Genomic DNA, 19,961 nt, shown 5'->3' with positions numbered 1-19,961 from the left:
TGCCAGAGCAGGAGCTCAAGCCCACGCCTAGACTCTATTTCCACAAGAAACAAATGACACAGCTCAGATGATTCTCTGCATATTCTGCCTTCATCATCTGCCATTTATAAGCACCTCCTCAGGCAGAGAATGTCTGAAGGTGAGGCTGACCTTCATAAAAATAAGGCATGACAGGTGAATTTGCAAGCAAAAGAGTGGTCTGCTCATGCCCATGCACCATTTTCAATTGTAGAGCAAGCCTATCAATGCCCAGGACCTGAATGCAACAGAAGTAGGAAGATATAAAAATATTAGTGCTGCACTGAGCTAAGAAGGCTCTGTCCACAGAAGATTAAAAGACAGCCAAAAGGCAGAAGAACCACGTTGATTCATAACATCTCTGCACAGGAAGGCAGAAGATTTGAAACTCATCATACAACATTCGCAGCATGAGGAAAAGGTGACCGCATTTATGCAAAAGACCTTGTATGTAGTCAGAATCTTCTCTTCAGCTTTTGTGACCAATTACATTTTAGCAACATTTTTACTGACATCATGTATTTATGGTAATATAAAAGTATTTTGTAAATATATTAATCTGCTTTTATTCCTACAGAGTTTAGATACAATAATCAAATATGATAGTTATCACATCCCTTTGGCTAGATTTAGTAGTATAAATATTAAAAAATGCTTTCAGGGAACCTTTTTGAAAATATCCAACTGAAGTCTAATTGCAATAGAGTATAGAAGAAAGCCAAATGTGACAGGTTGTATTTTACTTACACTGTACAGTTCTCCCATAGATAAAGTAATCAAGAGTACTCATTAAATTAGAACAATTAAAAAACTAAAAGTGCTGTTACAGTAACACAAAGGAATACACAGAGTATTAGTTATCAATGCTTTATTATTGAAAACAAAATTGAAATTCTTTTATCTGGCACATAAACAATTATTTCTACAAAAAGGAAAGCCTACAAATCTGATAATTTATACAAATAACAGTTTTTCAAAAAATAAAATTTTAATTTAGTAAACTTGTCTTGTGCTCTTTTTTTTTTAGCACTGTCTGCAATAATCCACCACAAATCCCTGAGCAGAGAGACATATTTTAAACATGTTTTAAATTTATCCCAAAAGAAGAAAGTTATCAAGCCCAGACCTATATTAAAAAAATGTATTCAGGGACATTCTTGGTAAATTTACGGTAGTCCTTTTTTCTTTTCCTTTTCTTTTGTTGTTGTTTTTTTTTTTTTTAAGGAAACAAACAAAACCAGTTATCAATGCAAGCATGACACTGTATCACAGGAGTGCTCCCCTCTTCCCCCTTTTGTGCAATGAATACAAATTACCAAACAAGAATAAGTACAAGTAGAAGGAGACAAATAACCTGGTGAATGATTAAGACCAAGAAGCCATCGAAGTTTGATGGCTGTTGGGCAAATAAAGCTGCAGGATACCACAGTTCTATACCAAGCTCAGTTACACTTACTATCTATCTCTATATCTTTTCCCAGAAAGTCAGTAAAGCAGGAGAATAAGTTCAAGCTATCATTGTATTCTAACACTGGTTTCAACAATCAAGTAGAAATTCAACTTTTGATCCTTCAATTTTGCTTTTCCAGCAAGAACATTATTTGAGAAAAACTTGACACACTCCACAAAACCAAACAATCTTGCCCCTCTGGCCCTTCTGGTGGGCCAGTTGTAAACTTAGCAACTTACGGTATTTTAGTGAGCAAGAGGAAAGAAAAGAAAATACACATAGCTACAGTTTTTCTACTATACTGACTTTGAAACAGCTATTCCCCAATCTATTTCAATACAGATTTAAAATCCAAGTGTAAGGGTAGAATGACCAAGAAGGTAGAGTATAACTCAAGTGTTCCCTTTCCCTTTCGGTACATACAATAACCACAAAACAAATGCAAGTAAAACCAAATAAAGGAAATAGCAACACTTATAGACTGTTGTGTTCATGGCAGGTAACATTGCTGCAGTCAAGTAATAAATAAATAAATACAGCAAGGTGTTCTTTACATTTTTGTTGGAATGGTGCTCAACAGTTAAAAAGGAATAGATAAAGCAAAAACCCCAAACCCCTTTTCATTAATAAAGAGTTTTAACAGAAGATCCTGAAGAAGCTTCAGTTCAAGGTGCTCTACCACTTTAACATTTTATCTATCATTATGAAAGGAATATTGAAACAGATACCAAAGGGCCATTAAATGAAATAGTAAATTTTCTTACAAGCAAAAATACTTATTCCAAAGGAAAAAAGCAGTTAACAAATGGCCTGGAAAAAAGAATTACTAAAGCTTCATATACTTCAATTTAAAATAAATTATTTTTACATTTAAGATCTGAAGACTAAAATAGTAATGCGGATAAATCATTCTGAAACACAAATAAATTGAACCTCACCAAAAGCGTATTTAGATATTTGACAGCTCTGCTGCTAGCATGTGTCAGAATACAAACAGAATGCTAATATTTGGTTAGAATCTGAATAGGTTTGTTTTAAACACCAACAATAGAAAAAGTAACTGGCAACCACCATTACTGATTCCTCTTAATCTACACTATTTTAAGCATGGTCAAATCGAGTCCCTTCAGTTATTTGCTAGCCTCATCAATGCATAACATTCCCTTTTCTCTGAGTTGCTCATGAAGTCTCATTTTAGCCTACCCGCTAATATTTTCAAATCCCATTTTAATTAGTAATTGCGAAAATATAATATGCAGAGTCCAATTTAAAGTTGGTCTTATCTGATAGCAAAGTAAAGACAGTCAAACACCTTCTTCTATAATACCAATTATTTTTTTTTTCTAAGATGACAATCTGACCACACTGATTTGTTATCAGGGCCAACATCCCTCTTGTTTGTATTACTAAATCACACCTCTATTCTTTTTTTACCAGCCCACATACTACATCTGATGCAGAATACAGACAGCTCCTTGGTCATTCTGTCTACCTCACAGAAATCTGACTGCGTATCTCAAGAAAACTGCACTATTAGTTAGCAAGCTGAAGTATCAGGCATATTCTCAGTAAACAACTTGCAATGCTGTCACCTAATCATGTGACAGGTTTGAAAAAATGGGCCATATAAGCTGTGAAAGTGGCTAGCAAGTGGTTCAAAAGTGAGATACAGCAGCATTAAGACAAACTGCAAACACACTGGATTTAGTACACATTTTAATGAGTTACAGTATCAGCAAAATACTTTGACCTACTATTACCACTTTAACTCCCATATGGCTTAGTGTATACTGTGTGATTTTTTCTTAATATTTTTATGACAGTATACATTTCAAGTACCCACCCAAAAGTAAGCAATATGGGATTTGCAATTATTGATCAAATATACCGAAACAGCTTCTCTCACGTGCCATTGTTCCAAATATTTGTTGCGTAACAAGTTCTTCATGAATCCCTCAAAGTCTCCCTTTTTCTATTTCTCTAGCAGAATAGCTTCTCCTAGCAGCAATTAGGACCTCTGATCCTTGCAGTCAAGTCCAGTAAGTTCTCTGACCTGACAACTCTGTGGAAGTTCAAGTTCTTGGGTTTAATCACTTCAAGGAAAAGAAGTTCAGTTCTCATCATCATGTTTTGGATGTTTTCAAACCTTGTTTCTCCATGATATTCCACAATTTGCGAAGATTGGACTGGGTGATGACATCATCTGGTTTAAGTTGAAGAGCAAGGAGGTAGTTTTCTTCAGCCTCTTTTAGTTTGCCATTCAGATGGAGAATAGCTCCAAGATTCATTAGGGCAGCTGGATACTGGTAGCAATAAAAAAAAAAAAAAAAGAAAAAGAAGGAGGAATATTAGAAATATTTTTAATATTTTCTTTTTGGACAATCTTCTTCCACTTAAATTACTCCCTTATGTTTGCTGATTTTTCATGGAGGCAATTTAGTAATTTAAGCAAATACAGATAACAAGAAAAAGTTTCTGAACAGCTGCTGTGTAGTTTGTGCTTTAAACAGGTCAAGCTCTAGTGCCTACAGACGTAAGGCTTCTCTCTTTAATGAGAAAACACAGAACTCAAAAAGCTTTAAATGTGGTAATGTTGGCATAACACAGGTTCCAAGAGAAGATTAAAGTAATCCAAGAGTGAATTAGCAACAAGAATTTAATTTTAATCAAACCCCTTGCCAATAAAGAGTTTATAATAATTGGAAATAATTAACACAATAATAATTTGAACTTATCCCTTTCTTCTCTTTGTCTTAATTGTAACTGGCAGAGAATACAGCCTGCTCTCAGATTCTAAGGATGTCCAGGGGTTCTAGGATACCCATTTAGATGCAGGTTGTGGAAATTATTTATTAATGAATGATTGAATAAAATTAACAGTGGTGGAAAAATGCTATTTTAATAATAAAGATGTTAAAATTTTGTAACAAATCAATTTAAAAGCTTATGTTACTACAATTTTTTTCATATTTAGCTAAGACAAAATGCTTAGCTTGTTTTTATTTTTTCATCTCTAGGTTATTCCATTATGAAATAATAGGTTCTTCATGATAACAACATGCCTGGTCACTGGAGTTAACAAATATTAAAAGGGCAGAAAAGCACATTTATGAAGCTGAAGAGTCTAACCTACCTTTTGGCAAGCACCAAAGGTATTCACATCCTAGTGAGAGCACAGTAAAGGCATTTGTCAAACCAGTACTTTTCATTTTAAAGAAAAATGAGGAAAAAAACCCACACAAAGTTCACTATGGTTCTCACCCTCAGGTCAGCCTAAGCTTCAATGAGCTTTGGGAAAACTCAGCTTTCGAAGTCACATAGTTTTGCCTCAGAGGATAAGTGTTTCAAGCCACCACTCATCAGTTTTCTGCACAAAATAGTATTCAAAATGTGAATGGCATATCAAGTTCGGACTACTGTGAGGGTGTGTTGGTATGCTTTAGGAGCTCTCCAGTGACAATAACTTCAGGAAAGTGGTTAGACACTGGAACAGGTTGCCCAGAGAAGCTGTGGAAGTGTTCAAGGCCAGGTTTGATGAGGTTCTGAGCAGCCTGGTCAAGGTGTCCCTGCTCATGGCAGGAAGGTTGGAATTGATGATCTTCAAGGTCCCTTCCAACCCAAAACATATGATGATTGTATGAAAATACGTTAGGTATAAGGCCAATAAAATATGTACTACAGTTGGTCTCCCAGACTGATGTGGCAATAGGAAATCATTACGAAGAGGAAGACATCTTTGTTCCAAGCCTCTCCACTACAAAGCAAAACTCATTACTCTTATCCTTTTTAATCAAGCTCCAACAAAATCCCTATAATTCTTATGTCCAAAACGAAAATTTTGTGGTGGAAATGTTGTTCAGATAATTCCAATGCTTTATATTCTCATACTATATATTCATATTTTTTCAGCTTTCTTCTTGCTTCTTTTAACCTATTAATGCACACATCACAAAAACTCATGAAGAACTGTGATGCCTCAAATTTTCAGAACAAATGGCTTACAGAGTTTCAAAATTATGCAAAACAAAATTAGTTCAGCTCTCCTTATTGTAAACATCACAACGCTAATGAAGAGGAATCTGAAGATGTAATTTTTAGATTTACTTTTTCTTGCCTTACCCTGACAGATTTTTTTCCACCTCCTGTAAATAATTCTACTGTGAATCAAACAACCAAAAAAAAAATGCCATCTGGGTTTTATATAGTTTTATCAGTTAAATACTCTTCAAAAGAAGGGAAAGTAGGCCCCTGAAATGTAATCTATGCTACATGTAACTCATATTGGCAGCCATATTTTCAAAGCTCCATCTTTGAAGTTTCAGTCTTGCCTACTGTTTTGTAATGAAATAATACACTCCTTACTTGCAGGTGTTCTGGGTGCTAATTGATGTTAAAGTGAAGAACGCTTGCAAATCAGCTCCCATGTACATTGATGACTGTCTAAATACCCCTATATCTAATTCATTATTAGACTTCAGATAGTTTGAGAGAATTTTCTCAAATCATGAGCAGGAATGTCCATTCCCTCTTGTCATTATATTTATTTGTTTAATGAGAGTTCATGAATGAAAAAGATTTCTTGAACTGATTGACACAGAGCTGTCCTCTCACTTGGATTATAACTATGCATGTGTTTGCACTGAGACAAAACTTACAACGGATGAGGACTAAAAATACCTTAAACCTAGAAAAAACTCACAGAAATAAAACACATGTTTAAATGTGCTCAGAGCTAATTCTACAGCATTCACAAAACTTACTGTGCAGGAAATAACTCGTCTCATATGGCTTCCAGAATTCCTCCCCATTTCCTCCATACCCTCCCGAAAATATGGTGTGTGTATGGGACTAATCAAGAACATCAGATATGTAAGACTATATGCCTAGCTAAGAAACTCTTCTACCATCATGTCTTTAATTTGGTACATAATTTCACAAGAGCAAGCAACAAAAACAAATAAAATTAAGAAACTGCATGTCTTTAAACTGAAATTTTCCAACTTCTACACACCATTTTTGATTTCCTGCAGGCCTAACTAATTCTAGGTCATTAATGTTCTATACAAAGGTATACATGGAAAATGTGAATTGATAAATCATTTCAGGTATGAACAGAAAGTTGTTCCAGCTCCTTTACATTTCAGATAAGGAAGTGCACAAGTTTTTAGAAAGACTGCTCCCCAACTTTCTAGGCTATCAGTCACCCCAATATTTACGGTTTATTGTAACAGTCACAAGAATTTTGAACATCTGCAAGATTCTTCATCAGTGGCATTGCTTTCTGGCATTTAAAAAGGATGGTCAGAGGATAAGAGAGCAAGAGACATTTGCTGTAGTTTTGCTTCACATAGATTGTCTTTTATTAAAGACAGCTGATAAAACTTTTCAGTAGGTTAACAAAGGCAGTCAGCAGCTACCACTGCAATAACATGGGACTTGTAGCACTGTATAACAAATGACACCACCTACTACTTCAGAGACTTGAAAGGAGAAACAGGCCTGCCTTCATTTCCTTCTGGAGACAGATGCTTTACATCAAAAATAGCTGACTGGCATTTCTATTGAGGTTATAAATGCTGTCTTTTATGGTCTATTTGGAATTATTCCCATTATTAGCATTTTACCATGGTGTGCTTGTTTCCTTAGTGGTTTTTGGGGGCGGTGGAGGAAGGTGCTCATGGGGAGGAGGGAAAAGGAATAACAGATTAGTTAATGAATAATGAAATAACACAAGGCAAGCATTTAGTTGCCTGAGGTGGTTTTGGTTTACATTGATGACAATTTTTTCAGATTTTTCCTTAAGTACCAAAGTAAAAGGAGAGCACTGGGCCACGCAAAAATCTTATCAAAAAGTCCTCTCTAAAATGAGAGAACTATAGAATCTTCAAATAATTCAAAATAATTCTGAGTAGTATTTCAGGATTACACGACTGTAACCATATACAATATTGGACCCACAAACAGAATCAATCTAATGACATAGAAGATTAACTGTCTTCTTGTTTGTCATCTCTGGCTCCACATACAACAAATGCCATAGCAGAAGTATAGTCCCAAACACAAAAAGACAATTTTACTCCTACATGGTCAAAGAAGTTACGGAGAGAGAAACAAATACACAAACACTTAATCTAGCACAAATATACCTTTTGCATGACAGAGGAGTATGAATAAAGAGCAGTCCAAACACAAGCAAGGAAATCTGAAATTTCAAGGAAATCTCAAAGTTCTGCTTATAGATGACCTTTGCTCAACACCACAGAGATCAGGGCAGTAGATTCTGAGATGAAAGAGCATTTTGTTGATGCTGGGATAACCTAAGGAAATTATGGCAATTTTTACCCCGGTAGAATCACAAGTGCAAGATACTTCTGAATTACCCATTTTAAAGAGTCACTGAAAAGATGTTGTGAAAATCCATCTTGCTCTTAAAGGAATTACTGCTGTGTCTGACACTGTAGATGTTTCAAAACAACCCCAGGACTGTTGAATGAATACTGTAATAAGTGTGGCCAACATACCAGAAACACAGAGGCTGTGTATTGTTTTAAAAAAGTGCAATTAAGGACACCTTCTTTTAAGAATTTCTTTTGAGTTAGAGAAGGACACAAAACATCAATCACAAATGAATATTTCATGCCAGCACTTCAAGTTTAAAAGGAGTGAAGAATTCAGATATTTCTCTTTGATAACTGAAGACACACAGGTGGTACATTGACTGAGGAGTCAAACAGCAGAATATTAATTCTAGAACGGCTCACTAGGCATGAGAGAAAATCATGGTGGACTGCTGCATCTGATCAGTGGCCACGAAGTAAAATGCTGTCACGCCCTTTTTTATCCTTCTACAGTGATAGCAAGAATTTTCTCTTGAACTTTTACTACTGGTGAAAAGAAAAGCAGGGGAAGAACATGCTGAGAGACAATTGCTGCCAACTGCATCTTACTCTCCGTTGACAACACTGTAAATTCATCAGTGGCACATGGAAGCAGACATTTTTATCAGAGTGATCTGGTGTTCTCAGATAAATCAAGCAGAAGTTACGGAGAGAGACTCATGTTTCTACCTGTTTCTCTCACTACCAGGCTTCTAAAGAACTGCAGTTTACATATGCCGTGTGTGGCATTTTGTCACAAACAGTACGTGAACCACAAGACACTGATCTCCTGTAAGCTGGCTAAGACAACAAAACTCAGTTGTCTAGGTACTGATAATTTGGTGCAAAAAACATTCTGGATCAAGATGACAGGATGTATTGCAAAGTAGTATGGATCAGACAGAATAAAAAAGCTAAAATTCAAAGTTGAAAAGGATTTCTGGTGTCATAAAACCAGACAGCAAAACATTCAGTTCTGCTGGAAAACAAACAAACAAAAAAATCAACCTCTTTGCAAGCTCTTAAAATGGAAAAATGCTTTGCAACTTCTCTCTACAAAAGTACATCACTTAAATTTCAAATCTGCTTATGAACAATTTTAGTAAGTATGCTTTTGTCTCAACAACAGTTTTCAGTTTAAATAGTTAAGAGAGGAATGGAGAGGAAAACATTTACCCTGTATGAATTTGAACACAGAGCGCAATTTCCATTGTTGCATTAGTCAGAAATGGACCTAAACATCTCTGCTGCAAAGGGAACCTGTGTCCCTATCTAATTACCGTAAGAATGAGTAACATAAATAGCTATATAAATTTGAAGAACAATAAACTAAGGCTCTAGAGGGGAATGGATCCTTGGATTCAGTCATCATCTTTAAGAGTATGTTCTTAACACTGAATAGAGAATAACCTTATCTATTATAACATGTCATTAAATAGAAAGAGACCTCATTCATTGTTCACCAAATTTACACATTTCCAAGCAAGATGAACACTCTGAAAAAAAAGGACCTCCAGAGAAATAATAAATAAATAAATAAAATTATTTTTGAAAGTAAATAGCAATTAAATTGTTTCTTTTGAACACTATTTATATATAGTCTTGGGTGAGGATAATATATTATGCTAATAAGGCAAAAATCCAGAGTGAGTTAATACCTGGTCACCTTAACAGCTGATGACACTACAAAAACATTAGGTCATGGTTTGTTTGTTTTTTAGTTTTTTAAATTCTTTTAAACTTAGATACTTTCATCTGGACACCTAAAGCAGATGACACCTTAACCCACCTGGTGAAAGAAGGATATATATGGAAATTGTATGGATCTAACCTTGTGTATTTTGAAACGCTGAAGACTCTTCTATCTCAAATTGCAAACTACAATGACATGTACATTTGATATGTACATTTAAAGCCAGAAATTAAAAAGGGAAGGAAGTGTTTCTCACCATTTTCTCCTATTTATGGGTGACAGATGTGGGAGTCTTCATCCACAAGCACACTATGAAATAATTCAGTTTGCTTCTGGATTGAGACATCAGCATTATTAAGGAAACCCACAGCTGTGAGTCAGGGACGAGTTCTAGACTTGGCATAGGAAGGAAGCATCAAGCAGTCTACTTTGTTTCTCAAATTACCACATCAATAGGGGACATTTTACTGTCAATGTTCTCCAGCCAGTTGAGATTTTTTTTCCCCCTCAACATCTTGTTCATCTCAACCTTCCAAGACTGCTCAGCGTATTATAAACATAGTTATCCAAAACCAAACTACCATATATGGATACATGTTACATCTTGATGCTGAAAAACTAGCTACCATTGGCCTTCATGTAAGTTGAGGGCAGGCCAGTTTACAGATCAGCAAGTTAACAAAAGCACGTGTTACAACTGTTAAAGGCTGTGGATCCTAACAACAGCTGAAAACACCCCACAAAAATGTACTTACACTTGTAATTTCTTTGTATCTAGACATTTTTTTCCCAATGGTCATACATCAATTGCTTTGGTTTATGCTTAAGAAGTCTCCTAGAAATCACTCAGTTTATATGGAAACTGTGATGGACATTTTTAGATAACATACCTGTACTACCACAATAAAAGCTAAAGAGGAACATACGTTATGAGCATTTCATATTACAGTTGTATTTTTTTTTTAAAAGGTAACATTTTCCAGACCTCAAAGTGTTTCTAATTAAACTTCTTTGCTTTCCAGCTTAAATGTTGTCATCAGTATAGGATAGGACAATCTTATTCAGTTTTCCTCACACTTTAGGATTTAAAACAAAAAAAAACCCCTTGATTTTTGTTTATAGAAACCAAACTGTCTGAAATTTGATGATTTTAATATATAGTTATGATTATAAAACATTTAACAACTTATTTACCTTATCCAACACAAATATGCTGCATACTAAGTAAGAAGTCTGTACTTCAATCAAATGAAAGACCTGGTGAACAGAAATGTCATGTGTACTATCATAATGACAAATAGAAATTGCTCAAAATCTTTCACTAACAGAATTTTGTCATATTAAGATAAAGTAAGTTTATTAAAATGAAAATCAATTAGTGAATAAATGTATTTTTACCTGCATTTTCTTTCTAAACCTTGGAAAAAAGAAAAGTAAAGGGCTTTGTGTTGCTGCCTAAAGACAAAGCCCACTTTTAATTTAAAAGAAATATAAAATGTGAAAAAAAAAAATAATGTACTTCACCCCAGCAGCTCACATGCAGGACTGATTAGAATAGCTGTCCATATGAACACAATCAAAACTGACTAATTTTCAGAAAAGGTTAATCCACAGATCATCAGAATTTTTAATCACAATTATACTCACACTATTAGCATTTTAGCATAAAACATGTTCATTTTTCCAATCAAATAAAGTGTCATTAGAAAACAATTGTAAATTTAACTAAGTTCTAGTTAGGGGAATCTCAGTATAGTGAGATTTCCAATATTTCCACTCAAATGTTCAACTGAACAATAAGTTTCCAACAATCCTTAGCACCTTTGGCTGACAACTGAATTAAATGCTAGAGAACTAGATTAATATTGATATAACTGTATGTTTTCCCAAAATATTTAGGTATTTATAGTCAAAAGGCATTGTTTTTAGGCACACTGTATAAATCATTATGCAACTTGACATACCTGCTCTGAGCACAAAGAACAATAATCTTGTTAATTTTTTTAAAGCTTCCATCATGCACAATCATTAAGACAGCCACAGAGTGTGTTCTTAGAGCATTACAGAAAAGAAAATGCTAGGAGTTTCTGAGGCATTGCATGTTTTTCTTCTCTTTGTCCTTTTTGATCTTCCATGCTTTTTACCTAATGCAACAAGGTTATGCCCAATCTTGTCTTGAGTTTGATTTTTACACACAGAATTATGAGAGCAGCTGAGAAGAGAGGCACATACTAGAGGTCCTTTGCAAAATGCTGAATTGTGAATGAATTACAGTGTTCTGTGTAATTCATAAAAATTCATGCCTTACTTTTTGACAGCCAGTAACTTGCAGGTGTCCCCTGTACAGTATTTAGCAATTAAATGCACAGTAGTTGATTACTGATTATTTTGCTTCAGTTTTTACTACATCTTTCACTCATTCTGTATGAACACCACAGAATCCCACACAAATCAACTTAGGGTTCTACCAGTGAACTTTCTGTTCAAGCTCATTTTTCCACCCAAGCCAAAAAGTTTGTCTCCTGTGCAATTTCCATACTCTCTGTTTAGAGAGCACTTTCTTCCTCTATTATGGGTAAAACATTCAACTTGTGAACTAGTCAGCAAAAAAACTCTATCAACGTAGGTATTGGAATAAAATTTTCCAAAAAGAATTAATGAAGGATCGTGGATCTTTCAAAAAGAACAGAAAATGTCTGATAATTTTAAGTGCATTTAAGTGCAGTCAGAATGTGAAAAAATGAAGTAGAACTACTGAGTTGCAATAAAACTCCACCAAATAAATCCACCATAAATATATTAATCATTCATCTCCATAGAATCTAAGAGAAATACAGCAAATCTTCCTATGGAATTTAATCTAGAGGTTTTATTGTGGATTTTATTTACTGTTGCTGCTTTATTGGAAGAAGTTTGTATTTTCTTTCATGCTGTAATTGTTTGCAACAAGCTTGAGGCAGCCAGATGTTGAGGCAACTGGCACTGTTACAAACCATAATGTCAGATTAAAGTGATTTATTGTTAAGGAAGACAATCCTTACTGGAACACCTGAAGAATTAGTAAAACTTCCTCAGCTCAGTAATAAAGCTGTTCATTGTATGGGAGACATTTCAATTCGGTAGGTACAATGGATTGCACATTTTCTCTCCAGTAAAACTAACTGTGGTAAACAGACTCAGGTGAATGCAAAATGAAGAGGTAACCAATAAACCATGGGGTTCAGACAGTCTCAAAAATGGACTGTTCCCTGGGGGAAACAAGCAACTCTCCATGCCCTCCCCACTGCACCTTCTCATTTGAAGGCATCTAATCTCTGGACTAACTTTCTGAAGCAAAAATACTGTTTATCAGTTTAAACTGATACTGAAGTTACTCTTAAAAACAAATTCAAAGCAACTTACAGATACCTGCCACCCATCCCCTTCCCAGCAGTCTGCAAATGTACAGTTGTTCTCAGGCAGATCTCAGAACAAAACCAGGCTCACTACAGGGCATTTCTCTTAAATACATGAAATTACATTCAACCCAAAGGTGTGGAGGGTGGGGGAGAAGACCACTTGCAGCAAAATCACCTTGTGAGAAAGAAACTTTCTCCAGAACTTGGTGGGGGGGGGGGGGGGAATCTAGTAGGATATGTCAATACACAACTAAAAATCATTTCTAGATTGAGAAATATATCAGAACTACAGATTAGGAAGAAAATTAGGAAGTTATTTATTGCAAAACATCCTATTGAGAATGTACAGTTGCTGGGTTTATTTAATGGGCATTAAACTCACATTCTTAAGAGTTCTAATTGCGTGATAAATCCCTTGCATTGTTTCTAGAATCAGCACTAGAACACTCTATTAGGAAAAGCCTTGCTGGATTCTCTTTTAATTGAGTTCAAACAGATGGTTTAATTTCTGAAATGCTGATCTACTGGTGTGAGTTCTCTATTTCATGGCACTTTATTTCTGATTGATGCCAAGGGCAAATTTACCAGGCAAAGGCAATCTCCCTCTCTCCAGGAACTGATGTCGGCAGCACAGTATCCCCTGCCATATTATTATCAGACTGTAAATCACAATCAAGTGCATAAATCTATCCATGATACACCATCTTCAATTCCACAATTTCAGCAGAGACTGCATATTCACAAACTACCACCTCTCATCATCCCAAAGCATAATGATTTGTTTTATTTAACTCAATAGTACAAATCTAGACTATTTAGTTTCCGATTAATTAGTTTCAAAAACCTAGTTTTCAAATTATTCTGTAAATGAACATCACAGCTGAGTACAAACACAAACATTGTGCAGTTCTTTTCATTCTTGAATAGTAAGCACAGGAAAAAAAGAATATCTGCCTACGAAGATGTGGAAGAAAAATGCTAAAATGCTAGATGAAACAAATCTTTACTCCAAGGGACGGGCTTACCTGACTTTACATCTTTTTTTTTATTCAAGCATTTTTGACGGTGGACTGAACATAGCTATACATGAGATAAAGACATGACTACACGGCATAATGAAAATACATATTAAAAATAATGAGAGATTTCCATTCAAGGTAACTGAGGTGCAGTCCTACAAAATTTCTGAATCAAAGGCTTGACAATGAAATGGGTCAAGTATTATTTGGTATGAGAATGCCTTCACTTTGGAGAATTTATGAACTATCCAAGGATTACCTCACCTAATGGTACTGGAAGAACATGGGTAGGTGCCCAGAGAGAAAACAGAATCTGTAAATTAATACTTCATAGATTAACTTATTGAGAAACATACTAAACCAACAATAAACATGTATGATTTTTGGAAAAACGTGGTTTGTTTTCTTTTTTGGAGACTTAGTCACATAACATTTTGAACCTCTGGGCAACAGAGCCTACAATAGAAAATGGTTGCATTAACCAAAGTACCCTGGGGTACTTTGCTTTTGTTGCCTTTTTGTTTTGGGGGGGAGGGGGGGGAAGAAACAACTTTATTAGCAAGCACACAAGGGATTGCCATGAGACATACTGAAGACCTGGTATGACCTATGCGTCAAGTAAACACCATACGAATTATCAGAGAGTTTCTTTCTCCCAGACTATATGCTTAGCACAAAATTACTGTTTCAACTGTTCTTGGTAAGAGTAATTGATTATTTAATGGAGTCCTAAAGGTTAAATAAATTAGAAAAGGGAAGTTAGTATATAGATGCCTATTTCCAATATTTGTTTCCCCTTTTAGCAAAAGCATGTCTATACATTTCACTGTTCATGAAGTTGAAAGACTTGGAAAATACATTACATCAATAATTAGACTGTAAAAGATCTAATATTTATGGAAAATTTGTAAATATTTTTATAGCTAAAAGTGAAATGAAAACATTCTGAATTACCATAACAATGAATTTCTGGCTTTGCCGAGTGTTTCTGGGTATGCAGCTTATTGCTTGGAAAACTACTTCCACGTGAAATCAGAACATACAGGGTCCAATTTATCTCACATATGCAAAAGAAGAGAGAAAGAGAAGCAACTCTAAACAAGTCAATGGTGTTATTGCAATGCAATATCTGCATAAGCAGAAGAAACTTGAATGAATGTATTTTCATTTCAGTCATTTAGAACTTGCACAGACAAAATAGCTCTGTATTGATTAGAATATCAATGTTCAACAAATTATTCTAGATGGGAAATAAACAGCAACTTAAAGACATTTTAATTCAATTTCAAAGCTCACAAATTACACTGAGCAAACCAATTGATCTTAGACATTTGTGTGTTTAACTGCTTGTATAATCAGGAGATTACAAATAACTCCCCATAACCTAACTCTCACAAAAGTGAAGATGAGAACTGTAATGACAGGATTTCCAGCTTGTTCCTCTGCATCTTACACAAAGATGGACCACAATATGGAGAACAGATTTAAGCATTCTATAATTGCCCAAAAGCACATTCAATCTTTGCTTTTACAGAGATGTTCAATGCAGGAGAAAACACATGTATAATTTTCTGGGGTAAGGCAATAAATATTCTCATGTATTTCTCAAAGGAAATTCAGTGTTTTCCACAGCTGAGTAAATGGGTTTTCAAATTATATAACTCATTCTGATATTGTATTTCAGGTACAGGTAGATATCCCCATTCCAGTAGCCTGTATTCTTTCTTTGTCCCTTGATGGAGATTATAGGATGGAAAACACTACATGAGGTTGTTTCTTCTCTCGTATTTTTTTAAGGTGGGAGACACTAATCTCTGCCTAAGTAGGAATACTTTAAGATTCAGAGCAACAGCCTGTACAGAAGCCTGTCTTGAAGCTGACGATTACGCACATCCCCCTCCCTGCCCCCCAAAAATTCATAATGAAAAATATTTTGGAGGGCTGTGAACAAATATAATTGTAAATACAGAAAGAAATAGTTTTGTTTAAAAAAATAAATGCTGTTTTCCCCAAATAGTTGGATGTAAATAAGGTATCTGCCCTGGACTCAGCTCCAGACAAGAAGGACCTGAAAGGGGTGAAGCGAAACAACAAAAGAAAATTGAGTTGGGTAGTACTAAGATTTTTAAAAGCTCAGGAGGACTAGAGAGACCTTATGCATTGATAAACTCTTTACATGGGGAAGTATTGCTATTTCTCTGCAAATATTGAAGAATCTTTCTACTTGAAATGAAGGGAAGCTTGCATTCAGTTAATATGAATTTTCTTGAATTTTTTCCATTCTGCACAACCTTTAGGCTAGGTCACCCTTGCACCCTGAAAAATGTCACAGCTATTCTGATATCCAATCCCAGAGTCATTTTTTCATGGTGTTTCAACAGGGACAGTCTAACAAATTTACAGTAACCAAGAAAGGGCACTTAATCTTTTGCAATCAGAGTGTGATGTCCTTTTTTCAATAAGGGTGCTCTACTATCTCCTCACCCAGCGGAGCTCATCCATGCCTAAACATCCCACCCCTGTATCTGTCTGAATTCAAACTATTAAAACATGTCATCTGGAAATACAGTTCTCATCAGTCATGCCTATTCTTCTTATTAGGAAGCCAGAACCTGTTTTAGTGCCTGAAAGTCCCACATGCTCTGTAACATTGGGTTCAGTCTTTAGCAGGATGAGAGGGAGAACTGGATCCTGTGAAGTTTTCTTTTTCCTCACACCTTCAGCAAAGAAAGGAGGCATTTGCATGAGACCAAGAGTGCTGCTGGGCTGGAAGGAATCCACAGCCATTCCTATTAGTGAGGCAGAATGTTTGGCACGCTTGAGAGGAAGCCTTAAACAATGTGAGGCTTAGCAGCAACTGCTGCTGCTAGGAGGAAGATGTGCAGCCCTGACATAGGGCAGCAGAAGCGGGAGCATCTCAGAGGGCACATGGGCAGTCAAAGGAAGCTCCTTCTGCTCCACTTTCAGTACAGGCAGACAACTGAACAGATGGATCTGCTGGATGCTAAGTACTTAAAAATACAGCTCTGTGGTCATGCCATAGCACCAGTAGATAAAGCTAGAATATTACCATGTGTTCATTATTTTGAATAAAGAAGTAAACATGCAGAACAACATTTTAAAACAAAGATTTTCAGCTGTAAATTATCATGTTTTCCTGGCAATAATACATAGTGTTAAAACCATATATATACTGTTTCTCTAGGGATTATGTCAGCTTTATCTGTACTATGCTCCAGAAACCAGGAGTATGGATGGCAAGGCACTCCAGTTGCATTTGAATAACAGGGACTAGATAGATCTGCTCAAAAGAGCTGCAGGAGCAACAGATACATTGCTGCTGTATCCTTGGAGCAGTGTCGCTGTGACATTGAATCCAGTGTAGCCAGTTTTTCTGTCAGCTGAGGATCAGCATCAGACAATGCAAGAATCACTGTCAAACCATGCATTACTGGCATCATCACTAGATTTAACACAGCAGAAGCTCTTAAACAAGTTTATGAAAATTCTCCCTGGCAATAACAGGATACCTCCTTAACAAAGCTGGCAAAATGCATTTAAGCTTTTTCCCCTCACAATTACTCCAAGTCTGGTAAAGCTACGTGAGGCAATTACTGAATGCTCATGAGAAAACCAAATAGGAAAATTTGGCACAGAAACATTGAAGGGAAAAATATATAATAAAGTAGATCTTGATTACAGATGTTTCAAGATAAAAATGCTATATTTACTTTATTTTTTTAAGATGTATGTACTAGTAGAAGTATTTTCTTTTAGAAGTCCTGCCATGAATAAACCCCATGAATTATGAACACTTTCCTTAAGAAGGCACTGAAAGCATGTTATCTCTAAGGTGCCTATGAAATTACAGTCAATTATGTAGAAATCACTAACATTCTTCTTTCACCAGTTAGACAGCTTGAGCTGTACAGTACAGCTTATTGCAAGCCTGGAGCCTTTAGCATGAAATCTGTACTCTAGCACTGGAGAAAAAAAATTAAAGAAGCAGTTGTAGAAACTGCTTTTTAATATGATATTGTGTTAACTGATTACATAAGCCCTTCAAGTCGAAAAATGGTTTAGTCCCCCACATCATGATTAAACCGTCTAGTGGAAATTGTATTTATTTTGCTTATAGGTACATTTCTCCTTTTCCCCCTCACTCTCCGTGTGTGTCTTTATGTATGTTGTTACAGTAAGACATTTAATCAAGCCCTTTTGAAGTGGTAGAGTGGAAACAGCTGTATCTGACAATGTGCTGATGACATGGGGCTTAAAGCTGTCATGAGCTCCAGATTGCAAGCAGCACTAATATGTGGTTGGGATGGTAGTGACTTAGAGGTCATGACACCTCCTTGAGGAATGCTCCTAAGCCAATCAGCTCAGGGTGGTGGCTCAAAGTCTTAAGGCTCTGGTGAGCTCTCTTTCATATAATACTCTTGAGGTCACACTTCAAAGTGCCCTTTCTTCTCAAAAGCCATTGGCCATATGTGGGGGTTCTAGAGCGGCTTTTTAATGACTGGCTGCTTCAGGCTCAGACTTAAAAAATTAGAAATGCGGCTCTATTACAAAAATGATATCTTAAAAGTTGAACAAAGGCTGAAGCTTAAGTTGGTATCTCACAGGCTTGTAAAGAATGCCAATTTAAAGACAGTTTCCGGATGCTTGATTTTCCCACAACAAAGCAAGCTTAAAGCTCACATTTTAGAGTGCCTAAGAACTTGTTAAAACAATTTCCTGGTTTGTGAAGATTACAATATGTAGGGCACCCAAAAATTATCTCTGAATACAGCTTTTCTTCAGCAATTCTCACACTCAGAATAATTACTGTATAAATGTCCAAGAAACTTATGATTTCATTTCTTCACGCAACGGTTTCTATTAAAATAAGACTAATGTGATTAATGTACTCTTAAGGCAACACTGCTAGAAAAAACACATGTGTTTCTCACTGAGAAGGCTCTAAAATTATTTTGCTTTTATCATGCTACAACACACAATGCAGTAACGTATTTTTTGGAAAGCATTCATAAAGATCAAGGGGCTAGGGAGGCTTATCTCTGTAGGTTACCTAGAGAGTTGAAGGAAGAAAAGACAGTCCTGTAAGAAATAATTGATTGCAAATAAAAGTAGGCTTGTTTTATGAACTGCTTCCTGGATTCCTCTCTACCCCTTGGCTGTCCAGGGGAAGTTCACTCTCTAAAAGCTAAAATAGACATAACCTTGAGAATGCTTGCTTTTTTAGTAAAGTTAAAGACAAATCGTTCCCATCTTCAAAGCAGCAGTATGTTCTACAGAAAATACTGCTCTTCTGAAATTTGTCTGGAAATTGCTTTCATGGAGGATAAATACTCACCTACTGTAAATAAGGCCAATTGTGAACATTATTAAGAAAACAGTTAGGTCTATATCTCAAACACTAATACAGCCTGACTTGTTTTTAATTTGCACCCAAGCTCCTTTTCAGCTGGCGCAGCTATTCTATCAAAGTGTTTAATCCTTTTACCATCTCCAGACAGACTGTGTATCCAAAAGCAAGGACGTCATTCAAGATGTGGATATACATTTTAACTCACCTTTGCTGTATTCAGTTGTTTCTTTACTGAGTATATTTTTCTTGAAAATACTTCATTCATTACAATAGGACTTGTAATAAAAAAAATAAATTGTATTCTCAGACCTCACAGAATTAGTTCAGTGATGAATGAATCATCCCCAATATTGCAAAAATAAAATCTTTTTATGCTTGCTTTCTTGAAAACAATAGCCTGCAAGCTTCAGAGAAGTTACATTTTCTGTAACTGAATACTGTGTTTCTGGCAATGTTTTTAGCTGCCTTAGTCACAACTTTTCTAAAAATGGATTAGTTGAATGAGAATGTGACTCAGACATGCAGGCATATGGGTGCTCGCTGCTGTTCTCCCACTCTGAGACACTGAAATAAAAGGGCTTGTCTAGGAGACAAATGCAAGAGTGGAGACTGCTGTCTGGAAAAAGCACTAAAAT

At 35.7% G+C, this 19,961-nt stretch overlaps 1 protein-coding gene across 10 annotated transcripts in view; it reads right to left on the bottom strand.

Annotated features, from left to right (window-relative positions):
* Positions 1-871: 871 nt before the first annotated feature.
* The window catches only part of TMTC2 (transmembrane O-mannosyltransferase targeting cadherins 2), a 234,089-nt gene continuing 214,999 nt past the window's right edge, over positions 872-19,961 (bottom strand). For all 10 annotated transcript variants that reach the window (XM_064419624.1, XM_064419632.1, XM_064419623.1 and 7 more), the window contains one exon: positions 872-3,771. In XM_064419624.1, coding sequence (XP_064275694.1) covers positions 3,592-3,771 — 180 coding nt within the window. In that variant the 3' untranslated portion in view covers positions 872-3,591. The remainder of the gene's footprint in view (positions 3,772-19,961) is intronic.

The sequence above is a fragment of the Passer domesticus genome, chromosome 5, assembly GCF_036417665.1.
Source record: "Passer domesticus isolate bPasDom1 chromosome 5, bPasDom1.hap1, whole genome shotgun sequence".
Lineage (NCBI taxonomy): Eukaryota > Metazoa > Chordata > Aves > Passeriformes > Passeridae > Passer > Passer domesticus.
Note: the sequence above shows the minus strand (reverse complement) of the source record. Positions and strands in the feature narration are given on the sequence as shown.